We start from the raw sequence: 25,846 nt of genomic DNA on the forward strand, positions 1-25,846 counted from the left end.
GACGCACCGAAAGTGCTAAACTTAGTGACGTAACCAACGCAAGCTCACATGCTGAACCATCTGTTAGGAATCCTGAAACGCCAAAGAAATTGAATTTCAGGAGCCACCTTTGCTATTGTTGTTACAAACTGTCAGTAAAGATTAATAGACCTCTTGAGTCAGGAAATATGTGGCGTTTACTGTTGGGTTTTAAACTCTTTCCAAGTACTCGTGTGTCACGGAGTTGTATCTGATTATACACATCAAGAGGTGAAACGGTTTGGATTTCTGGCAGCATGACTGCTCGCGTCGATTAATATTTCTTCGGTGTCAACCTCTCTATCGGTAATTAAGTGCTCTGTGAAAGAGCAATCGGCCCGCATGCCTTTCGCACGCCAGTAGGTCTAATTCTGCAGCTTGACCCACGCAAGAGTACCGACTTCTGCTAGTTCTACAGGCAGCAGAATGTGACTTTTAGCTGCTAAACCATGATTTAAAAACATTGCGTCTTTGGAATTTTTATTCTAAACATTATAAAGTTTGTGCCGCTAATTAGCCACGCAATAAAATATAAATCCTTTCGAATTTAGGGTTTTTCATAAAACTTCGACGACCTATTTTATCTAGTCGCAAAATAAACGCATTTCCCTATCCGCACACTGACTTTGTATCAGAGATTGAATGCCCATTGCTGCCACCACGCGCGTAAAACATAGTATACAATTTCCCAACCTCGCAAACTAATGGAATTTGTTTTATTTCGCCTTTACTGAAATATTCGAATTAAATTTTGTTTAGCACTTTTAAGTTTATAAATGAATGTAACTTACTTTATCCTCGCGTGGCCGGAAAACGACAGTCGTTACCACACGGGTTTACATCACGTGCCAGCTTACGAGTTACCATGTACGTTACTTTGTGGGTGATTTTTTTATGTATGGTTGATAATTTGGACAACCCATTAGTGACCACTGGGTTGAAGCAATTGTAGTTAAGTGTCTTGCTCAAGAACACATACGCCCACAATGGTAGCAGCGACGAGCCTTGAACCCATTACCTCTGAGTTACAGGCAGGCGCGCTAACCACTTTACCACGGCGCCGGACATCACTTACTAACAATTATAAAACGAGAGATTCGAATCATAAAAAACGCATACGCAGTAAACGAAACTGTATTTAAGCAACGTATAAAGGGCGGCGTGTGGGTAATTACCTTTACGTAAAAACAACAGGGAGTAAGTGAAATCAAAAAGAAGAATGTAGCAGAAGTGAATAGAACGCAATGTAAGAGCGAACGAATCAACGTTCAGGAACTTACCTACATTGAATAGGTACGGATATGTCTTTGTTTATATTTTGCAGGCTACATAATAACACGTTCAAAGACAAAAATGCAATGATATAACTTGTACGCGTGTGTCTCCAGAAAGCGCTACACTCTCTAGATCGCGGTCTTAGCATGAAAACAGATAATATATTTGTACCAAAACTGGCAGGCAATGCAGCTTTTCAAATTTTGATACCCCCAAAAGTTTTTCACAAAACTGAAATAAGTTAATGCAATTTTTATTTAGTGCAGAATTATGTGTTTGTGGTTACCCAGCACCCACCTACTACAAGTTCCCAAAACAAAAACTGCATTCGCAGGACACAACTGTAGCCATTTTCTTATCAAAATTACCCTGGCGTCATTTAAATTAAGTAATTCAAGTTCTAAACATTTTGCGTTAGGCTTGTCATGAAGCTGTAATAAATTTTGAATTAAAAACATGCAGCAAAAAAAAAAAACTTTTCCAAGACCTTTGGTGCGTCACTTTTTAGACAAATAGAACTAACTAGCTTACAGATCCCAGGAACCTTAACAAATAAATAGCTCTGCAAAAAATGTGGCCCGGAGACTCAGGCTAGGTACTGGTACATGTCTTTTTCCCCTTCCACACGTTCTAAGTATTCCTTCTCTATTAGAGTGTCAATACACTTCTTAATTATCGGCACTCTTGGCTTGAAACGGGAGGATAGTTGTGAGAGAACTTCCGAGAGCAACTGTTGATGTTTCTGTTGTTTCCTCATCTTCATGATTCGGACAATCGCCGCCTGCATAAAGGAATGAATGGAACTTATTTATCCTTGCAGTGTGGGACAACAACAGTGGTTATAACATAGGTGTTCTGTTTTATTGTCATTGTGCAAGGTTACTTTATTTTTATAAAATCTGGACAACTCATTAGGGGCCACCAGATTAGATCAATTGCTGTTATACAAGTGTCTTGCCCATGAACACATAGGCCAACAATGGTGGCACTAAACGTACCCTTTCAACCACTGTATTATGCCAGAAAACTCATTATTACAAGTTGATTTTTAACACCCTAATAATGTATTCTATTCTATGTGGGTGAGGTCCCGCAGCGTGGCACGCCATGGGCCCTAGGATTTAGGCCACAATTGACCCGTTACCCGTAGATGTATGAATAATGTATTACACATCTTCTCAATACTTTGAATATAAATGACAAATAAAAATATCACCACAAACCATTTACATATGACAGGTAGCATTACTATTCCAGAGTACAACTAGCGACGTCAAAATTTAACATTTACAAAAATTCACAATGAATTTCAAGGTCTATTTATAACTCTCAAAATTAAATTAGCAACAGTATCAGATCAACACAACCATATTATTAAACATAGAATGGAATAATAAGTCTCACCTGAATTAACATTTTTCTGTCTTCTTCAATATGCTTATGGGTTACTTCTTGCTCTTGTTTTTGTTCAGTTTTCACAGGTTTGTTTATGTTTACACGTAGTTTCTTACTGTACGGAGTAAAATGATTATATAAGTGCGGCACATAACTTTTGACTTATGAATGAATGTAACTTACTTTATCCTCGCGTGGCCGAAAACGACAGTCGTTATCACACGGGTTCATACACCTCGTGCCAGCTTACGAGTTATAAAGCATGTTACTTTGTGGGTGATTATTTTTTTGGATTTTTTTTACGTGTGGCTGATAATTCCGACAACCCAATTATCGACCACTGGGTTACAGCAACTGCCGTTAACTGTCTTGCCCAAGCACACATCTGTCCACAATGGTAGCAGCGACGGACCTTGAACCCATTACCATTGGGTTCGAGGCAGGCACGCTAACCAATTGTGCTAACGCTCCAGGCTTTATGAGATGATATAAAATGAAACAATTTATAACAGAACAGAACACATGCAAAACCTCAGTCATATAGGTATTACCTTCTGTAACCAAGGAAAAGCTCTATTTCATTATGTGGTTTGAGGTTGTTAGCATCGGGCTCATCTTTGCACTGCAGGATCTTACACTTAAGCAGGTGGATTAAAACCTGGAAAAAAATGACAATAATTTTATAAAATCACAAAAAAAACAAGCTCAAATTCACATTTGCTGCATTTGTTTACCTAGAATAAGCTATAAACATAGAAATAGAAACAAATATATGGGTTATTTGTAAATGCTTCAATGCCTTAATTCCTATCTGTTAGCTAAACAAGAAGACACTAACTAAGGTACGTTTCTTAACCATAGACCCCAAGGGTGTCATCTCATAAGCAGACCTCTGCCCATGTTAATTTTGAAAACAATTACTAGGCTGACAACAAATACACTCATTTTATAAATGAAGCAGGTTACTTCAAACGCCCTTAAAAATGAGCCACAAACCATGAAATATTGAGAAACACTGTTTTTATAAATGCCTAAACTATGATTTTTTACTTGCAACAAGATTTCCATTTTCAGTTGAGTATTTTCCGCGAGTTGCTGCACAGTGTATGATGTGGCTGAGTTGTATTGTAACAGAATCGCCATTTGAAACGTGGATGCCTGTATTCAGAATATGGTTGAATGTTAAGCTTTATATGAGCTCAGACACAAGGAGAATGCCAACCAAAAACCAATGTAACTCATCTATCCCAGGCCAGTATCCTTATGTGGCAGGGAAATGACAGTTGTTATATCATTGGTGTTCTATTTTAATATTTTATAGATCTAGTTCTGGCTATGATTTAGTTGAGTGATTAGTTTTTTTTTGCATTTTTTCTGTATGGCTGATAGTTCAGACAAACCATTTGTGACCATTATGTTGGAACAATGACGGCTAAGTTTCTTGCCCAAGCACATAAGGCTACAAAGGTGCCAGCATTGCACATCTAACACATTGCATGTCTAACTCAATAGCCTTTGATTCAACTTCGTGCCCGCCTTTGAGTTACCAAGTAACTATGCGGGCGATTACTTTTGGGAGAGATCTTGTGATATTTTATGAATGGATTACAGTTTGGACAACCCATTAGTGACCACTGGGTTAAAGTAATTGCCGCTAAGTGTCTTGCTCAAAAACACATACATCCAAAAATGATAGCAGCGACGAGCTTTAATAGTTTATATATTTCATTGCTTGTATGGTAGCTCAAAACATGACAGAACTAATATATCTGCTTATTGGTATTTTACCTGGAATGTGTATCTGTTTTTAAAACAGTTGGTTACGATTTCTCCCTTAGACATCTGGTAGAGCCATGAAAGTTTACGTCCGTTATGAGCTTGCGAGTAAAATGTGGTGAAACGCTGGTAACTCCTTTCCAACTAAAAACAAAATTCATCAAAGAAAACAACATGCTGGTATTGCAGATATGGCATCTTTTTTGTGGCATGCGGGTATATTTTCTAGTTTTAATAAACAAGTAAGGCAAGTTTGCAATTGTAGATTGTTTTATTCTATATGGTTGAGGTCTTACAGCAATGCATGCCATGGGACCTATGGCTATGATTTAGATCAAAGTTTGGCCATTCTTCCAAGTAACACCAAGTTTGTATTTGTACACATTATGCAGCTTGTGTATTGCCAAGTTTTCAACAGGGTGATTTTAGAAATGAAAGTTATCTGGGATATTTAGTCATTTATAAAGCAATAACAGTGTTAGAGCATTGCTGAAACACAAACACCGATGAATGTAATAACAATTACTTCACTATATTCCATACCATATTGGTCATTATAAATTGTGATATATAACACAGTTAGTACATTTCTGATCCAAATACCATTAATGTTGATAAAACAAACATGTTGTAACTCTTAAGTGTTTCTACTAACTTTACACTAAGAGTAGGAAATATAGTTTAAAAGAAAACACTTAAACACTTAAGTACCTCAACAGGGAGCCTGAAAGTAACAGATTGCTGAAATGGCCAAGAACCCGAACTCAAAACTTGTATTGAGAAATCCACTGCAAAAATTATACAACGGAAAATATAAAAGGTATTCTGCTTCCGTTGCTACTAACAGATGTAATATTATACTTGTAATGGCTCTTTTGGTAAAAACTTATATTTTATAAAACTTTTTGTCTGCTATTGGGTAATGCATCACAGGGTATAAAAGTTATGCATGTAGGCGATGCAGCAAAGTAGTTGGACATAAAATGGTTAATTACTTCTTACTTGGTGAAAAAGAATATTAACCTTTTTGTAGAGAATAAAAATCTAAATCAAACTTTGTATTCCATAGTTAAAACTTCAATGTTTAAATTTTAATTTTTACATTATACAAAGTTTTTCCATTTCACAAAAAAATGTTTAAAGGGGGATAACAGTAAAACATGAAAATTTGTGTATTGATAGAAATAGATTCTTCTTCTTGTTAAAAACACTGAAATAAAACAAATTTGGCTGTTTTGTACCTTTAGATCACATTTGTGCATATCCATCAATACACAAATTTTGATTTTTTGGTATGCCATTTTAAATCTGGGACCAAAATGGTACAGTAGGTACCAAAAGAATGTATGCAATAAAACAAACGCTTTGTGTAATTTGAAGTTAACAATTTTCTTTTCTGAACTTACAATCCAGTGGTGTAGAGGCAGCTATGTGAGTTCGGAAACGCTCGTTTAAATTCTTGCTTACGTCCACGTCTTGAAACATTCGTTGCAACTTGGACGTGTATTCAAAACCACACGTTTGCTGAAAATATAGCAGAAGTTATAGATTTAGTGTCAATAAATTTAAAACAGCTGAGACAACATTAGTACATAGGGATGAGACAATTTATGCTTTTATTCTGTTTTATCGTTCCATTTGGTAGAAAACACAGAACATTTACCGAACATAAACGATTTCTCACGATTCTAAAGAAGCAATACAGTTGTTAAAACACGATTCGGAAATAAGAATATTGTGCGCTAACAGTATCCATCATACCCAAAAGTCCACAACCTATTATATTCACTTTGACATAAAAATTAAAATACACAATACAGTAAGGCCACTGAGCAGATTCAATGCATTTAAATGCACAAATATTTTAGTACTGTAAACTGAAAAAAAATCTTTATTTTAGTTTGTTGAATAAAATCAAAACTATGTTTTACTTTTAATCTCGATATCATCTGAGCTTCTGCGTCGTCACTTGCAGAAGTATGTTGCACGAGACGTCGGGCTAACATCTTTGAATAAAAAGTCTGAAACACATCTTTGTCTTCGATATATCGGAACACTGTCAACTGAAAGATAAAAGTCAATGTGGTCAGATAGAGTGGGAATGACAAAATACCCAATTTTACGAGGTTGTTAGTCTAAAAATGCCTAGCTGTTGGTAAAATCGGGCGAATAGGGAATAAATCCTTAGAATCCCTGACGTACTCATCATAGGATGTCACCATATAGAATAAAAAAATGAAAAATAAAACAAAAAAATGTTAAAGTCATCTAAAAATGATAAACAAGTTGAAAACTATTTTTGCATTCTTTCGATTAAAATATGACAGGCGACAAAAGTATAGATTAACGCCTCACTGAATTGGATTTTGCAAGCAAAGCATAGCAGCCAGACCAAAACTTTCTTTAGGAAGTTTGTGCAGTATGAAATTATCTTCAAATTCATACTTTTATTTTTTTGATGACGTCATCATAAAATTGATGACGTCATAACAAATCTTAGATTATTGCATATTTGGGGCCGTACGATAAGAAATAACCGCACTACGGACTATTAAGTAACTTGTGGTAGGACCAAGCCAACGGGCGAATTGCGCGTTCAAAGGGTTAAGACATATATAACAGTTAAATATAAATAAAGTAAGGCGGGGAGCTCACCACTTCCTTTAACGTTGCCTCCAATTCAGCATCTTCTGAAACCTTTGCACTTTTTAGAAGTGTGTCGCAATATCTAAAAAAAAATGAAAATGAGATAATAAAGATTCTGCATATAAATCTCTACCTAAAAAAATACAATGTAAATGTATTCCAATTCTCCTGACAAAATTAACTTAATTACAGATGTTTTAAATTATTTTCTGATATAGGTTATAAGCATTAATATTGTATGGTTTTTGAACTAAAATAAAAGGATCTAAAACAAGAAATGGAATATTGCAGTCAATACTCAATACTAATGGAATTGTAAAGGATTTTTCTATCATTGTCTTTAAACAGTCTAAATTTTGCAACACAAATCAAAGCTACCACTTAAACTGAAAGTTTTCCAAAAAAAAGGACTGACTACATCAAAATTACAAATATAAGACAGAAAACGGTAGAATTTAAAAATTACCGTGCTACCACTTAAACTGAAAATTCTGCCAATAAGTATGAACTACAACAAAATTATAATAAAAATTATAGGAAAATAAACAGTAGAATTTAAATTCACCGTGCTAATAGCTCTGGAGATTTAGATGAAGACTTGGCTGATGTGGTGACAGCATTCTTGTTAATAAATCGACCGCATGCTATGTCAAGAGCGGCCACAAAGCCAGAGTCGTTGTCGAACGACGTCTGCACAAGCGCGTTGTATTTTTTGTGCACGTCAAGTATTGTTTGCACATAAAGCTTCGGGTCCTGGGAAGTGATTGAACAATGGTTAATGCAATGTTTATGGTTTTAAATTCAAATTAAATGCTCAAATTCATACCTAATTTTAAGCCTAAACGAAAGGAAATGTTTTAAAAATGAATAACATGGAATATTTTTAAAGGACAGTAGTTTAAATGAAAATTCAACTATGTAATACCTGTTTTAAAGAACAAAACCCTTTGTGTTTCTGAATAAAATTTTATACAGCAATATAGGATTGGCTATGTTTGCAATCTAAATCTAGTTTGGTAACTTCTGACTCTCCTATGTGGCTAAAGGGTTTAAATTAAACATGGCAAATTTTACTGCTTTGTACAGAAATTTCATTTTAAATTTGAAAAAAAAAGCTACAAAAGCAAATTCTGTTAACTTAACATGAAAGTAAAAAAAACATTAAATACAAAAAATGTTCACTTCATCTTCATGTAATTTACTTACATTAACCGCTGTATCTGCGCATTGTTTAATTGCAACATCACCCTGATTATGAATATGAGCTTCAAGTAAGGTTTTTAATTCCCCAAGACCGTCTTTAATCTTAGAAACCAGTTTGAACATTCGGCCAAGATCTGTAGGTTCAGGATTAAAGTGTATAGGGGTAACTTTATGCTGATTATAGTATTCCAGGATGAGTAACGGCCGATTCGCCCCTAAATCTCAGGTCCGCTGATCATATTTGCCCCTCTTCAAAATTGAACAGTGCTAGATGCACAGTTTAACGATTAGAATGGTTTTTAAATACTTGTATGCAGTAACATAGGCATAAAAAAGAAAAATATGGGTCTATTGGAGCCAAAAGGCATAAAAATTGTGCTGCACTACCGCATGTAGGGAAACCGAGAGTATTCCAAAATGGGTAATGGGTAATACACGCCTATATCTCAGCCCCCCTACCATTTTTTGCCCTCACTCCAAATAATACACAGGATGCTGCTACAAATATCGGCAATATTAAAACAATTTCTCTTCTATATCTTAAACTGGTGAAAATTTGTGATGTTATTTAATAATTTTATTTATCCATCTATTCAGAGCTTTCCCTTATATTTACCCCCAAAAAATCCCATTTACCTTCATTTTTATCGTCGTTTAACAAACTTTGAAACTCGGCGTGAAACTGCTCAAGATGTTGCTCGATGAGGACTTGCTCGCATTTCCTCGCGAGCTGATCATGAGTTGATTCGTGGAGGTAGAGTTGGACCCTTCTCTCCTCTTCTTGGAGCCTCGCCTCAGCCTGCACGAACAGTGTTTTATGTTTTGAAGGAATCTTTTTGCCATAAAAGTTATATAAATATTATATATATAATTATATATATATGTATATATATATAGAATATATATATTTTTAATAAGAGTAATAAAATAAATTCTAGTTTTATAAAAAAAATACAGAAAAAGTCAACAATCAAGCTAGAAGGTATTTACAGTTATATCTGCAACAGACTGAAAGCCAGATGCCATTGTAAAAAAACAAATAACAACTACATCCGGACTACTTAGGGAGCGGGCACTAAAACTACATAACCTACATCTACATGCCTACAGCCTTATTAAAATCATGTTGCGTTAAAAGTTGTGATCTCAGTTTAAAACACGCTACCTTTTTCATGTATTCGGTGACAGGATTTGCAGCAAGAAATTCTTGGCTTTCCGAGGTGAAATATCTCTCCGTGTCAGCGAGGAAATTACTCTCAAACGCTTCTTTGTAAACAGAAAGTGACTGCGTTCGATTTGGTTCATTTTCGCTTAAGCCCAATGCAACTAGATAGGAAAATATGAATTTTAGAAGTTCCTGTAGTAAAGAGTTATGTTAGATGCATTTAAAAATCAACTTTTAAATCAGTTTACATTCTGCAGTTTCACTACAAACTTATAACCAACAAATGCATTGTAAAGGTTAAAACAGATCGGTACTTTAATGAGATAAAAACAGGCTAGAATTGTGTTTTCAACCTTTTAGCTTGTGTATGGAAAATTTTGAAACAAATTTTGCGAAGCGGTGGACTTCCAAAAATCAACCCAAAATGTAACTAATCCCGTATGATAACGTCCAAAGTAGACAATGAACTCCATGTTATGTCACAGTGCTGGAAATTTAGAAACTGACCAAGTTCTAAATCAGTTTAAAAAAGTTTTTATTTTTAAAAAAAAGAAATTTCGCGGCTTAGCAGTTTAATGTTTTTCGCGGCTTAGCAGTTCAATCAGTTTAAAAAAGTTTTTTAATTTTAAAATTTGATGTTTTCATTTCTTCAGTGTACAGACTTTAACATCTTGCATTTTGCAATTGAGATATAAAATTCTATAAATACTATTTTGGGACCGACAGCGGTCCAGCAGTTGAGAACCACTGAACTAGATAACATTTAAAATCAAAAAATTTAATGCTATTTTACAGATTCAACGACATAAAATTGCGACCTGACTTCTGTATTATTAAAGCATGATCACACAATCTGCAAGAATATTTGAATATACCAGTGTTAACAACCTGTCAATAGATACAACTGTTTACCATAAATGATCTCTGCCTAACTGATTTTAATTGATCACCTTGAGACTGCCTGGATGTTAATAGTATATTATCATCACGTGCGTTGCTTGCTTCTGTATCGGACGAAGATCTAGCAATTGATGACCGCGGTCTCATGATCCTGATATCAAGGGGCAGCCCGATACCAATTTCAACTGAAATTTGACAAAATCTAAAACTTTTTTATGTGAAACTGTCCTAATTAACTGTATCTGACTACTCAATGAAAGCTTTATATATAAAGACTTTGAGTAGGTAGAAAAATAATGTGGTTTACATAACGTAGTATTGCAAAAAGCAAAACATAAATTCATCTGTATAATATATATAGTCCTGTATTATTTAACGAAATGAAATGTGAATAATTCTGATATCTTTGGTGATTCTCACTCTTTATGATAACCTGGCAAAAAAGAGTCTTTGCTTGATCATCGCTCTGAACTCAGTCTAAAGTAAAGGTTTGCATAGGATTCCGGGAGTCTGATTTACCGACTAACTGAATAGTTGTGGTTTGATCCTAAATTCCAAACAGGAATGACACCAAACAAGTTTAGTTTACCATATAAGTTTCCATTGAAAAACTTTCTAATTTAAGATTGTCATGCTATGCAGAAAACACATGACAAATACACTTTACATATATAATATATACATAAAGATAATCATTACAAAAAAAGCACTTGTTAAGTTATATTACAAAACAAAGCATGATAAAGTTTTCCTTACCATAAGACCTTAGCACTCCACTTATAAGGGATGTGTTTATGGTCTCTCCATTTCTTTCCTTCTCAATTAAGTTAAGCACAGCAGAGGTGACTTGCTTGTTAAGAGGTTTGAACAAATTCTCTCTCCAAATAACCAGAGCAAGCTTTATGGACAAACACATTTAAATGGTCAGTGGGTAATTTCTTAAGTTCAAATCTGTGACACCAATTGAATAAATATATATCTATATACAGTGGCGCAGCCATAAAAAAAAAGGGGGGGGGGGTGGTTTAATCAAAAAATTGTCCAAAAAAATTATTTTTTAATTTTTTTTTTTGGGGGGGGGGGAGTTACAAGGGGGGGTCGCAATGCCCTAACTCACCCCTGGCTGCGCCACTGTAGATCAAAATAAATCACTGTGAAGTGTAAAGACATTGATTGGAGATAAAAAAACATGTTAATTCTTATTTAACAGATTACAAAATTTGAATACTCCTCAAACGATGTAAAAAAATCTTCACAGAGCTATGTAAACCAAGATTTAAAAATATAAAAAGCACATTCATAGTCACAACATTTAAGTTTTTAACAAAAGCATAGCATTAGAGAATACTTGCCCTTCAACAAATAACATGTATTTTGTTATTTTAAATAAATCTGTTTTTTATCGTTTTCAGAGGAATAAAATTAGGAATCTGTTAATTTACACATTAGAAATCCTTACCGAATATATTTCATAAATTTCCTTTCTCCCTTCATCACATTCACGTTTCACCCAGTGGCGATTTAGATAACCGAACACCCCGTTTAAAACACGGCTACTAAAACGATAATCTTCCCATTGATTTGTGTAGAAAAGTAGAACATCTTCATTTAAAAGGTTTTCTCCAGCCTAAGGACCCAGAATTTGTTATATTTTTACATGGTCCTTTTTTAACTTTTTAGGAAATATAGATATAGTTCCTTTTTATGAAATATATAGTTACAGAAATTCTGAAAATTAAAAAATACAAAAACCTAAAAAAATGTGGTAATTTTTTTCAACAAATTCATAGCTTAGTGTAGCGAGTAGCGACTGTAGTTTAACTCTTTTTGCTTTCGGCGGTCGCAAAATGCATTTTGGTGGATCACTTGTATTTGGTTTGGAACGTTATAATTCAAGTTTTGAATTTTGAAATGGATTTTAATGAACCTACATTTTAAAAATAGGATACAAACAGGGCTTCTGAATTAGTATACTGCATTTTTTTCTAAAAAATACTGCATTTTATCACCTTCAATTTATCGGCGAGGTACATTTGAAGATTCTGCTTGAGCTTTTTATAAAGCTCGAAGCCAACAAACTGTGCTCCTGTCATTGCTTTGCTGTCTTTCTTTGTTGTGGAGACCCTCCCTGGTGGGGTGGATGAGTTGGGAGCTTGTCTTGCTGACACACTCTGATCCACAGATGTACAGTAGTTGTAAACATGGCTGGGTTTATTATGTTAAAGAAATGGACGACGCATGGATATTGATTGACTGCCAATTTTATAATCAGTAAAAATGGCAAAAAGTAAGTTTCTAAGAATTAGATAAAATTTGTTCAATTTTATTATTCCTAAGAATTAATTGATTTATCACCACACAAAGTAGGGTGTCTTAATTGGTGCCCGGTGACCAACAAAAAGATACCACAAGCAGGCCTATGGTTAGGACCTTTAATTATTTCATTATCAAACTAACTATAGTAAATGCTAATCCAGGTTGTTATATTGATAGAAGTCCTGGTGTCCATAAAAAAAGAAACTAATATAAAAGGATACGTATAGAGTTCCATATATCTCTTCTTCTCCATACTTTGTCTTGCATATACCTGAAAAGCAAGCACAAGCTGAACTTCAAGCACAAGCTGAACAAAAATCATCATGTTAAAAAAACATAGGCTATATATATTTTATGTATATATATATATATATATATAATTTTGTTGTGTTTTAAAAAGTCCATACTAAAGTATGGGAAAACACAACATTAATATACAGGTGCTTCTGGAAATTCAGTTTGACAGAATAAGATATTCACATACCTGACTGATGCCTTTTTGTAAATCCTCCCATATTTGATCAAGTCCAATATATCTACGTGCGTGTGGGTTTCCTCCCCCGTTGTGTTGCATTGAGGAACGACTGGACATGAATGTAATGATATAGGTAAAATGATATAAGTTAAATTATTAGTACAAGTGAACATATTAACATGGTATTACTAGTAAAGGGTCAGTTGCTACCAATGCACCTTGTTGGTCACTGTCGAGCCAAAAAGGTACATTTATACAAATACAGAAGTAATGAACATTCCGAAAATCAGAAACAGATACATCAAACAATTTATATAGTAGTTTGAGTTTTAATAATATGTGACTTTGTTTGTGCAACAATAGTTTTTATCAGATGTGTTTCTATGGGTAACTTCGGTAAAGCATGGTACTGCCACAAACCCTACATAGAAGCTGGAATCACTGTGAAATGGGTGATAGTGAAAAGTGAAAACTACCCAGCACCCCATAGATCAACGAATAAACACCAGATTTCCCTGTATTGATATATTTCTTGATTTTTACCGTGATACAGGGGGAATTTTGAACTGATACTATAAAATTTGCTAACAATACAACCATGTGTCTCACCGGGACATTTTGGAACTGCTTTCAGCTGAACTAACCGATGTGGTGGTTGTATTGCGACCCCCAGTGGTGGAAGCGCTAGCGGACGCTAATTTTGAGCTGCTAGATTGGGACGAGGCACTGCTGTCCGGCTTCCTTTTCCGCTTGGCAATCTTGACGTTTTGTAATACACTTGACCAAGTGTTTTTAACATTAGTCAATAAAAGTATTTTACTAAAGAGAACTTTTAAACACTTCTGTTAAAATAACACCAAAAGAATGTTACATATTGGTTGAATAATGCAAAAAAGGTTTAAATTACAATATACGCAAAGTTACAATAAATCATTTATATACATATGCAACAATGCAAATGATTTTGGCACTAGTGAAGAATTTTCCGGTACATAGCAGAATAGGCTGGTAAAGTCACAAAGTGTTAGTGGTTAGGTGTTGATGGTTAGGGGGTTAGTGGTTATAGGGGTTAGAAAATAAGGTGGGGGAAGATTCTTTACTAGCACCGCGATTTTTTTTCAAATATTAAATTAAAACTGCTATAACAATAAAAATAAAGACTATAAATAAAGTAAAAATATTGACCAGCACACAAAACAATAATCTGAAATTTTACAACGTAAAGCAGGTTCATGCAGCTATATACAAATTGTATCACTTTTTGCAGAATCTTTCAAAGACTTAAAACTTCTTATTAACTGCTGTTCATTAAATTTGCAACAAAGGACACGTCCTAATATATGAATAACGGAGGGTCCTATAAGACTGTAGATATCAAAGCCATGACTACACTACTTGGTATAATACAATGTAAACTATAATAACATAACCATACAAAAATAACGAACAAAATTATCACTTTAGTCGTTGATAAAAAAACGAACCTCTGATTCTTTCACAAAAGATGTCATGAAATTCTTTGTTCTCTTTGCTGACACCGTGCGACTACATGTAAGCTATAGTCATTCTCCCCGAACCTTTGTAAAAATAAGCCTAACCTGAATGAATGAAATGAATGAAACCTGCCTCAGTATTATCATAGAATACTAACTTACAGATAAAAGGGCAATGAATTGGCCCCATTGTTATTGTCACGATTTAGTGACAGTTTACTAATATAAAGAATCGTGTCTTTGGTACGTTGGATTAGTAAATGTAACAGCCTTTTTTTTAGTGGACAAATATACTAATTTCAGATTAAAATTTGTAAATTAGTATTCTATGGTATTACCATAGTTTAATAATAATACATTATTAAACTATGGTATTGTTAACTAGTTAAAGAAATAAGTCCTCCGTCAATGGTTTTAACGGTCATCTGTAACTACAAGTTCTTGACTTAAATTCTTCATACTGAAAATTAAGTGATTCAATTTCCACGAACTGTCTACGAGCAGTCAGAAAACAGAACCCATATAAATGTTGTTACCTTTCTAAACAGTTTGTTTTGTGCAGGGCTAACAAGGGGGATTAACGGTTTCCCGTAAATCACGCATCCCTTGACGGGTTCCGGACAACGAAAAGTATGTTGGATTAAAAAGAAAAAGTTCAGCGAGTAACAGATTGCTGTTTAAATTTTCTCGCATTTTATTCCTTAATACTTATATTATAAAATAAGTTTGACAAATCGCATTTGTATAATATATTTGATCACAAAATTTCGTACTAACAACCGATCTGGTACAAGTTAGTTGTTGTTGTGAAAGTAGATGTTGGATTAATATACAGTAAGGTGGGGAAGACGAGACACTTTTAACACCTAATTTCTAAGTATCTTGATGGTATTTTAAACAATTAACAACGACCTACATCAATCATAAGGATACGTTTTAATAATTCCCTAAACATTCTTTGTTTACTACCAAATGGGACGAGAAAATAGAATGAAAAGGTGTCCCATCTTTCCCCACCTTACTACAGACAATCTGCATATAACAGGATAAGAATTATATACAAAGCATGCTAAAGTCCGACTGCAGTACAAATATGAGCGTAAAGTTACATTATAACCATATTTTTATAGAGAATAGACAACATCTTATATCTTCCGCCAATAATATGTCTTTTCAGAACAAGTAAAGCGGTTAATTGAAACTTAAAACCGTAAATAGTTGCGTGGGGAAGATGAAACACCTTTTTATTCTAAAAATTCAAAGAATTATAAAACCGTATCCTCACAACCTTTATAGACCATGGTTAATTTTTAAAAAATACGATCAGGATACTTAGATATTGTGTGCTAAAGGTGTCCCGTCTTCCCGCACCCTATAGGCCGTTAAATGTTTCACCCGTTAAATGTTTATATGTGCGATCAAATAATACAGCGGACGGCTATGCACAATATGTTTACAAAACACTTGCGATTAGCAGCCACATGAATACAAGCATAAGGTTTGCTCCGTTCAGTTTTGACGCACTTCCAGTGGTCGTTTGTTCTAACAAAGGAATAGTTGTACTGCTGCCAGTTGTTTCACGGTCTTTCAAAGTTGTCGTTTCACTCTCGGATACCAAGGTTTCCATAAGGACGGATAATGAGCCGTTGTTTGGAGCTGGCTCAAGACCCAGCAGGTGACACATTAGCGGATACATGTTTACTGTTTCGAACCCGGAAAATGAGTAGTTTTTCTGAAAGCCCCAAAAGTTGCATGACTAATATGGCCAGAAAGAATATTTGGTGTGTAGTGATTACCTTAAAGGATGGCCCAATGCTGTAATAAGATGCCCGCATGCTCTCCAAGTTGTTGTCGTAGCCATGCTCGCCAGCGTTTACATGAATACCAGGGAATATCTATTTTAGGTAACAGAAACAAGCATTTAAATAAAAATAAGTTATGGTAGGGTGGGTAAAGATAGGACACCTTTAGCACATAATATCCAGAAATTCTAACCGTGTTTTAAACAATTGACAATGGTCTGAGAGTCGTAGTTTTTTAATTCTTTGAGGGTTCTTTGTTTACCACCAAGTGGAACGAGAAAAAAATGATGAAAAGGTGTCCCACTTTCCCCGGCCCCACTCTATAACACCATATAGTATTAAAATAACCTGATACGCAGCATAACCAGGATCAACTTTAATAACAATAGACGGAATACGATCATTGTGTGTGTAATGCAACCTCTCAGGAAGATCTTGTTTTAGAAAGACTTGCATGTGTGGGTTACCCTCTGTTTTAAAAGACGGCAAGTATTATAGTAATGTAAGGTAAAATTGGAAAGCGTTAACACATAAATCACATATTTTCTAGTCGTGTTTTAAACAGGTAGCAACGATGTTTAACTGTTGCAAAGCTGCGATAATATAGTTCTGTAAACATCTTTTTTTACTACCAAGACTAGGCTAAGCATCCCAAAAATATCAACCCATGTAGTGGGGTGGATGAAATTGGAAAACTTCAGTACATATTCTCTCATATTTTAAAACCGATTTTTAATAATTAATTACAGTAATCTGTAGGGCAGGAATTGAGCCCGCAAGAAGTTTTTTTTAAATCTGTCCCATTTTACCCCACACTACTATACTTCTAAAACGGTGTTGGATTTTAAATTTAATTACAGAACTCAAAAGTAGGAATACCAGAATTAATGTATGCTACAGTCTGTAAATGGATTTATATTTATCAGGCACAAACAAGACCATCTTACTTTGCAGTTCGTCGCGTACGTATTCCTCGTAACCTGGCTTTGGTTCCACTAGTGCAATAGCCGAGTAGGCGAATTGGAAGTCAATAAAAGATTGGTTTACATACTGGGCAAGTGATATCGCATCTTCACGACCTACTGTCTTGTCAATTTCGGTAAAACCATGGTCACTGCAAAAATATTGAAACGTGTAAATAGTTTTGATATAAAGGTGGAATTTTTTTTGTTTTTTTTAGTGTCCATTACAGAGTTAGACCAATAAAAGTTAATACAAAATTCCTCAAGAGTGTCCTGATATTCCAGAGTCGTTTTGACCAGCTATGTAATATTGTTTTTTTTTATATATTTTCGTATCGGTTGTTATATACTGTACTATAGAGAGTAAGGTGGGATACCGTTGGCTTATACATCTCATTTCGATATTTCTTGGTCGAGTTTTAAACATTTAACAATCCTCCTTTAGAATTTTAAATATGTAGGTTATAAAATTCTGTAAATATACTTTTTTTACTACCAAATAAAAACTTTTTTTATTTCCTAACGAAATATTTATGTTTTCATGACCAAATAAGTATGCTGTGCAGTAAAATATAGCTCTGTAGGCTGAGTGTAGACGTAAAGCAATACTGATATAGTAGGGTGGGGGAAGATGGGGCGCCTTTTCATTCCATTTTTCTCGTCTCATTTGGTAGTAAACAAAGAACATTCAACGAATTATTAAACCGTATGGTCACGGCTCACGTAGACCGTTCTTAATTGTTTAAAACACGATCAGGATATTTAAAAATTATTTGCTAAAAGTGTCCCATCTTTTCCCACCCCACTATATCTCTACAACTCACTATTGGGCTATGAAACATAGTTTAGAAATCACCTTGTAATAATGATGTTCAGATCATCAGTTAGGCCAGCTTCTTCAACTTTTTCAATCAAGTACATAATTGTTCGATTTAGCAACGGCATTATTTTGTTAGCAATTCCGGGGCTGTCTGGTCCGTATCTATGGCTGTAAACGTCAGGCTAAAAATTCAAACATTATGGGATTATTGTATATATAGTAGGGTGGGGGAAGATGGGACATCTTTTCACTCTATTACCTCGTTCCGTTTGGTAGTAAACAAAGAACATTCAAAGATTTATAAAACCGTGTTCTCCCGACACCCATAGACCGTTGTTAATTTTTTAAAACACGATTAGGATGTTTGGATGTTATGTGCTAAGCTAAATAAGTCTATCTAGGTAAGTTCAATGTTTCGAATTTTGGGTATTTATATTTACTTGTTCAAAGTACAAGGCAATCATATCAAGACCATCATCATTGAACCACTTCATTGTCTCGTCTATTCTCACTCTCCAGTCCGATTCTTCAAACGGTGAATCAGAAGTTTCCAAAATACGTTTTGTGGCAGTTACACCGCCAATGCTTGCATAACTTCCAGGAAACATGTAACCTCCGCTACGTAGGCCCTGTTAAAAAAAACTTCGATTAGTTTGCTAAATCACGTCTTAATCAATGCATTAACTGTGTATTAGATAGGCTCAAACAAAACAACACACACTAAATGTAACGATTTAAAACACACCTGGAAAATGGTGTCGAACCTTTTACCGAAATAAATTAAATGACACGTCGAAATGTCAAGTCCTTTTGAAAAACGTTAAAAACGGACCAATTAATACAGTGATCTATATCTAATATCTTTAGCAGTGGGGTAAGTTGGACTTCATTAGCAGAAAATATCGAATATATAGTTGTGTGTTTAACTATAAACAACCCTCTTTAAGGAACATGAAACTATCAATAAATAAACTGTTCTGTTTTTTTAGCAAGTGTGGTAATGAAACCAATACTTAATGCTGAAATTGTGCAATTGTCTTTGTATTTCTAGTGCAAACACTTTGCGTCGCAAGCTGGCGCCAGAGCGCAGAACGCGAGTGAATTGGTTTGATCAAAAAACCAGGCATCGAAAGAGTGTTTCATATTTTTTGTACATGAATGGTAAACCTTTGAGCAGCCGCTATTCATCTTTCCTAGCTGTTTAACCATCGATACTCCATAATACGTATTAGAATATCTATGGTTTAGCTTATTGCCAGTCGTTCTTTTGCGCCTTGTTTTCCAATAATAATAAAACACCTAATTATCAATAATTCTAAAGTTATGAACGTATGAAGCTTTTACGTTAAAACGACTTGCGAAGTCGAACCCCAAAACTGAAAGGTGTATAATAGTTTGAGTGACGTAAAACCACTGCTGTAACAAGGACTTTTTGTTGGAATAAGGAATTTAATTGACATAATAAATCAAACCATAAAACACTTACGATAACTTAACTAGCGGTCGAAGTCCATTTTTCTAACGTATAACACACATGACGTCAATATAACATGACTGGGCATGTTTACCGTGACCTAATGATTACTTGGTAGGTATTCCAACATACTTGATTGACAGCTGTTATCCATATAGGCTCCGCCCCATTATCCCACCATTCATTTACTGCAAGTGTAGTGTAGAATGTGTCTCGCACTTGTTGTTCACTGATATTAAAGTAGCAGTTGTGTACAACACCGTGGGACTCGGTGTATAGACCTACAACGTATAACATAATAGCATATTAGACCAAAAGCAATACACTTTTAACGCGTTTTGCACCACGATTGATGATAATTTATATATACTGGGGCGGGTGGAGGGCTTTTCACTCTGTTTTTTTCCGTTCTATTTTATAGTAAACATTTACAGAACCACAAAACCGTGATCTAACGACTCTTCCCCCTGCTATACATTAGAAATAATCAAACCATTCAGAAATTAATTAGTAATGCATGTGTAATGCAATCCAACCCGTACGCTGACACGAGGTGTATGAACACGCAACACACGTACTGCGACAAATGTCGTTGTCCCACTGTCACAGAATTATGTTACATATACACATTAATTTATGTATGATTGCATTGTCCTTCGGTTAAAATATGTTTTTTTTATAAAACGTATAATATCGGTTATATATGGGGCAGTGGTATTAGTTAGTCTATCAGGCCAATATAACAAATATAATAGTGTGCTGGGGGAAGATGGGACACTTACTTATTCTATTTTCTCGTCCCATTTGGTAGAAAACAAAAAAATCAAAGAATTATAAAACCCTATTATCACGACTGTCATTGAACGCTGTTATTGTTCAAAACAGGGCCAGGATATTTCGATACTATGTGCTAAAGGTGCCCCATCTTCCTCCACTCCACTATATATTAGGCCCAGTTTTTGTATCCTAGTTACAGCGCTTCAATTGGCCATAATAATCATTAATCAAACACTAACAGTAAACATATAGTAGGCTAGGGTGGGGAAAACGAGACACCTTTAGCACATAATATCTAAATATCCTCATCGTGTTTTAAACAATTAACAACGGTCTATATAGGAGTTGTGAGAATACGGTTTTTGTAATTCTTTGAATGTTATTTGTTTACAACCAAATGGGACGCGAAAATAGAGTTAAAAAGTGTCCCATCTTCCCCCACCCTACTGTATATGATTTACTGAGAGCAGATGTCATATATTAGTCATATACATATCGAATTTTCGAACACATAACAATTAACCACAACTTTCAGGCAGTGCATAAACGAAATTAAGTTTGGTTTTATAACACCATTTGTATAATGCTTTTATACCACCTATGTCAGCTTGTAAAACTACTAAGTTTAGGTATTACAACATAACTTATCACAATGCGTTATCAGTATAAAGGAACCACGACACGCTCGTTTTCGAATTATATGTTTAAGATTTATTCCAAACACATATACGTTGGGTGTTATTTGTTATATATACAATATTTATATGTGAAAAGAAATCATGCCATTTTTAGGTTTTATTTTTTTTCAACAAAAATATTTGTTTAATTGTTTAAAACTAGCTTTATAAGACACAATCAAATTTACGTCGTCTGAACGAATATAATACGATGCTTTTTTCGTGTTTTTGCCAAGGGATTACAGTTATAAAGGTATATCAGCTTTATTGGAAATATGGCGAGTTTTCTCACGCGATATATTAATGCACAGTCAATACGACCAGGGCAGGATGTATGGATTCTATTTGTTGGTAAATGTATATAGAACAAATGGCGCAACATCGTATATTAAGCCATAAGGGGTTTTCTATGTCACATAAACGCAGCCTTTGTAAAGATTGCGTGGGCGAAGTATGTAACTGGGGAACTTCGTACAATGCCCACCCGTTTTGTATATGGCTCTATTATATATAGTAGGGTGGGGTAAGATGGGACACCTTTTCATTCTATTACTCGCCCCATTCGCTGGTAAACAAACAACGTTCAAAGAATTATAACACTGTATTCTCACGACTCCCATAAACCGTTGTTAATTGTTTAAAACAAAATCAGGATATTTGAACATTACGTGCTAAAGGTGTCCCATCTTCCCTAATTTTTTACATTCATAACTATACTGTATGACATCATCTTTCTAATATGGTAAAAAAAGTTAAGAATTAGGAGAATAGTATAGTAGAGTGGGAGAAGAAGGGACACCTTTAGCACATAATATCCAAATATCCTGATCGTGTTTTATACAATGAACAGTGGTCTATTTGGGAGTCGATGGGATACGGTTTTATAATTCTTAAAACGTTCTTAGTTTACTACCGAATCGGAAAAATAATAGAATGAAAAGATGTCCCATCTCTCCCCACCCCATTAGATATTACTGCATATCTTTAACCATGCATGTGGTGATAAAGAAAATAACTTTAAACATGCTGGTGTCACAGAAGTTTGTTTCCGACTAAAAATAACAGTTGTTAGATGCGACAAACTTCGTAAGTTTATGTTTAAAGAATTATCTCTTTAATAGAAATTTATGCTGTATTTTAATTAAAAAAATATACATTATTACGTATAACCAGTGACCACTAGCCTACCGTCAACACGTGATCAACAACGAAAAAGGGCGACAAAACCTACATTTTCACATTAAATAGAATAAACTATATAAAAAAAACATGAATATATGTTTCGTTCGAAACCAGGTTTAAAAATTTCTGATAAAAATGTACTGTGTCTACGCATGCGCAGTAGCCAATGGGAACCACATTTCTTGGGAACCAGATTTCCGCCACACCGGGCCCACGTGTCCGTTACCAACACACAAAACTACATAACTATATGATCGTTGAAAAAAGGCATATGTTTTTCTAGGTTTGGGTGTGGTGGGCCAACTTAGGGCGAAATGCTAGGTCGCTTGGCGTGACACACCGTATAGGATCTGATCCATATAGTATAGGACTGTAAGACTGTGTATAGGTCAAAAGTTTAAATAAATTCAACATTAAAACTTGTCATTGCAATACGTCATTAAATACACACGTACGTTTGACATCGTTGCATATTTTCAATATTCAAGTGATTATGCAAACAATAAATATACGTTCCCTATTGTGCTGATTACTTAACGTGCTGGCTGTGTATATTCCGCAGGGTGGGGGGGACCTTAGGACTCTAGTAGACTGTTGTTAATTATTTAAAACACGATCAGGATAGTTGGATGTTTTCCTATAGGTTCAATGCCATTTTATAATAAATTGCACACGACTACATGGTTTATTTAGTTTCAAACATACTTTATTAAGATATGCCACAGTCAATATACACTCAAAACTAAATATACATATCGGTTGACCTGTTATCTATATTGCATTTGTTTACCTGTAGCTATGGTGAAATGGCTTGGTGACGTCTGTGTTGGGTAGGGCCCTTGTATGTAATCTGCCGTGACGCCATTCGCGCGCAAATATTGAAATGCTTCCAGTTCAGGAGTACGGTCCGCATAATCCCATCTAAAAGTATTGAGAATGTAATTTGATCACAAAATTAGACCGTTTCCGGAAGATTGCTGGCAACCCCTTACAAATTTTTGTGACATGTGCAATAAAGCTTTTGTAAAGAGGCGTAATTCTCAAAGTTTACGTAGCATTTCACGGTATGTAGGTGTATAGGGGGGTGCCCTTTTACTTGAGCCTTATGGAGCCACGTATGTAAGCATGAACAATGGTCTTCAATTCCAGACAGATCGCTGCCTGGCCACAACAGGACACCCATATCGACGCCATCAAACCAGAGGCCTTAATCCCGCAACCACTCGAAATAAGATACCATTCATTAAAAGCAAGATAACATTCAATTACTTGAAGCCGTCGAAGGACACAAGCAAAAGTTTGTGCGGTTTTGCTTCTTTTCGGTCCACGAAAAGATTTCTGGCGTCGACTACATACCACATCAAACCCATTGCGATCATACTTAACACTTTGTTAGATTTAACGCTTGCCATTGTGCTTAAAACGTCCCTTAAGAAAACGGCAATTTAATGGCTACAAGATACAAGAAATATGATCTTTAAAATTGCTTTTTTGGTTTCCCTAACGTCTATATATGTTTAGGTACACGTTTTTTCTTAATTGTTACCCACAGTAAAAATATGCTTCTCCGTAGTCTGACCACCTGCTGTTGCAACATTGCGATTTGTTCACGGAAAACAATGTTGTTACAATTAGGATAAATATTTGCTCGCAGCTTTAGTGCTCGTCATTGATAGGCAGAAAACGAGGGGTGTCGTTATTTTGTATATACTTTCAAGGACATGTAACCGGTACACACATGTTTGTTGACTTACGACTGCTTTTATGATGATCACAAAATGTTACCTCTTGTAATTTTCTCTTTTACTAACTGTGTTCCGTTTTTCTAAGTTTTTTTCCCTATTTTTTGTTTATTTAACATCGGACAGTTTTTTTACGGTCCTCCACCCTACTATATAACCCATTTCGTGCGTATGATGTGCGTCATTTCAGACACAAAAAAAATATTTCAAAAAGTTAGACGATTTATTAAGTTTTAACGGCAAGATATATTATGTATGGGATTTAACTGAAAGAGGGCACTATAGCGCAAGTTTCGCCCCGTCAAGACTGAAAAACGATACATAGTCATTTTTGTATGTCTTGGCCAAATGGTTTATCATAGAAAACACACAAGTTGAACTAGCTGTCCTGGGGACCGACCCTAAATACGGGGTTTTCTTTTATGCGATATATTATAAAGATGTGTGTGAAATTCTTTGCACCTGTTAGATCAAAAAGGTCACACTTCACCGTCTCAGCATACGAAGAATGTGCACCATAACGTAGCCTTATTCGGTAATGGAAGTTGCAACATTAAATGCCAGTGTACACATATCGACATTTAAACTTAAATTCCAAAGGGGTTATACTGAAACATGAACCGTATCACCGATGTGGGTTCTCGCAATTAAGGAAAAGTATTTATATACAGCCAACACCCTATAGATTAGGAGGGAAAATATCATCGAGTCATGTCTTTTTTATTAATGTAGGTGTTACATTGATCACGTACGCTTTTGTGAAAAGGTTGCCCACAAGAAATGGCAACGCCGACTTAATTCGATTTTACGAGTTAAATATTTTCGCTTTCAAATCCATGATTTAACTTTGCGGTTGAAGGATGGGCAGGATATTGAGCAACATGGACGTAAACTTGGTCTTTTCACGGATGGGTATTATTAACTATTTAATGCGTAGTCGTGGGCGTTGGTATTTTGGTTGGGGTGCATTCCTTAAGCCATCATTTCCCTTAGGATGCGTGACAGACTGGGTTTTATAGAAACGACGTTTTTATAGATTGGGAGTGACACCCTGTAGTTTACGTAAGATGGACACGGGCGGAAGACGGTCTGTATAGCCGGTTTTCAGGTCACTTACATCATGTCCGTTTCACCGCGCGAAGTTCGTTTCTCATCGTTTTAAACTTATGCGAACGCAAAAAATTGGCATGTGACGATTGAGATATTTATTCTGTCAAGAAAAAGGCATTAAAGTTCGTAGTCACAACAAACGATATACACGTAGGGTGGGCGCAACAGCTGTACTTTTTGGCGCCCCAAATGTAGACAAAACTGTCAATTACAGATTTGCTAAAGTTTTTAAATACGACTTCGCTTGAATAGATTTCTCATTTTAAATTAACGTTACGCCTGAATTAGTTTGAAACGTAACGCGTCACATTTGTTCAGGAGAAACACGCTATTAACGGTCAGGCGTGGTGCTTACAATTCATTTGTACGACACAAAGTCGTGCCACACTAACTAATATTATACGGTGGTGATGACGGGCTAGTATAAGCAAGACGCACACAGCTTTTGTCTTTCAAACTCGTCTCTCATTCTCTTTCAAGAACAATATAAAGGAACCACCACAATTCCTTTTTTTCGCCCACGTAAAAGCTCCATCGCGTGACGACGTTCGAATAGCTCATCGACGCTAAATCTAGATAGGAGTGAGCGTGACGTCACATCCAAACGTTGGATTCTATTATGACGTACGGTGTGCTAT

At 35.2% G+C, this 25,846-nt stretch overlaps 2 protein-coding genes across 2 annotated transcripts; both read right to left on the minus strand.

The window, feature by feature from the left end:
• Positions 1 to 1,136: 1,136 nt before the first annotated feature.
• LOC149733750 (cullin-1-like) lies at positions 1,137 to 14,220 on the minus strand. Its single transcript, XM_089880367.1, has 19 exons — positions 13,779 to 14,220; positions 13,179 to 13,278; positions 12,916 to 12,965; positions 12,388 to 12,583; positions 11,838 to 12,005; positions 11,135 to 11,276; positions 9,479 to 9,639; positions 8,950 to 9,112; positions 8,317 to 8,447; positions 7,676 to 7,863; positions 7,120 to 7,192; positions 6,396 to 6,527; positions 5,871 to 5,988; positions 5,176 to 5,252; positions 4,477 to 4,608; positions 3,739 to 3,846; positions 3,240 to 3,346; positions 2,698 to 2,803; positions 1,137 to 2,074 (listed from the first exon to the last, which is right to left on the minus strand). Exons 1-19 carry the CDS (start codon positions 13,784 to 13,786, stop codon positions 1,880 to 1,882), a joined length of 2,355 nt encoding a protein of 784 aa, XP_089736493.1. The 5' UTR covers positions 13,787 to 14,220; the 3' UTR covers positions 1,137 to 1,879.
• Positions 14,221 to 16,059: 1,839 nt separating this feature from the next.
• LOC149733751 (ectonucleotide pyrophosphatase/phosphodiesterase family member 7-like) lies at positions 16,060 to 24,050 on the minus strand. The gene is made up of 9 exons (XM_089880368.1): positions 23,626 to 24,050; positions 23,147 to 23,277; positions 19,853 to 20,001; positions 18,687 to 18,875; positions 18,283 to 18,428; positions 17,412 to 17,578; positions 16,813 to 16,934; positions 16,459 to 16,557; positions 16,060 to 16,394 (listed from the first exon to the last, which is right to left on the minus strand). The coding sequence occupies exons 1-9, from the start codon at positions 23,766 to 23,768 to the stop codon at positions 16,116 to 16,118; spliced, it is 1,425 nt and encodes a 474-aa protein (XP_089736494.1). The 5' UTR covers positions 23,769 to 24,050; the 3' UTR covers positions 16,060 to 16,115.
• Positions 24,051 to 25,846: the final 1,796 nt, after the last annotated feature.

Source organism: Ciona robusta, chromosome 7, assembly GCF_009617815.1.
Source record: "Ciona robusta chromosome 7, ASM961781v2".
In the NCBI taxonomy this organism is placed as follows: domain Eukaryota; kingdom Metazoa; phylum Chordata; class Ascidiacea; order Phlebobranchia; family Cionidae; genus Ciona; species Ciona robusta.

Bases quoted from the DNA above. Each gene is read 5' to 3' on its own strand.
- LOC149733750 (XM_089880367.1), bottom strand. The intron at 6,528-7,119 runs GTGAGCTCCCCG...TTTATCTTTCAG, and splicing joins AGGCAACGTTAAAGGAAGTG to TTGACAGTGTTCCGATATAT. The intron at 3,847-4,476 runs GTAAAATACCAA...TTCTGAATACAG, and splicing joins AAAACAGATACACATTCCAG to GCATCCACGTTTCAAATGGC.
- LOC149733751 (XM_089880368.1), bottom strand. From the start codon at position 23,768: ATGGCAAGCGTTAAATCTAACAAAGTGTTAAGTATGATCGCAATGGGT. The intron at 23,278-23,625 runs GTAATTGAATGT...CAATACTTTTAG, and splicing joins GTGTCCTTCGACGGCTTCAA to ATGGGATTATGCGGACCGTA. The intron at 16,935-17,411 runs GTAAGATGGTCT...CTTTTAAAACAG, and splicing joins CGTACGCGACGAACTGCAAA to AGGGTAACCCACACATGCAA.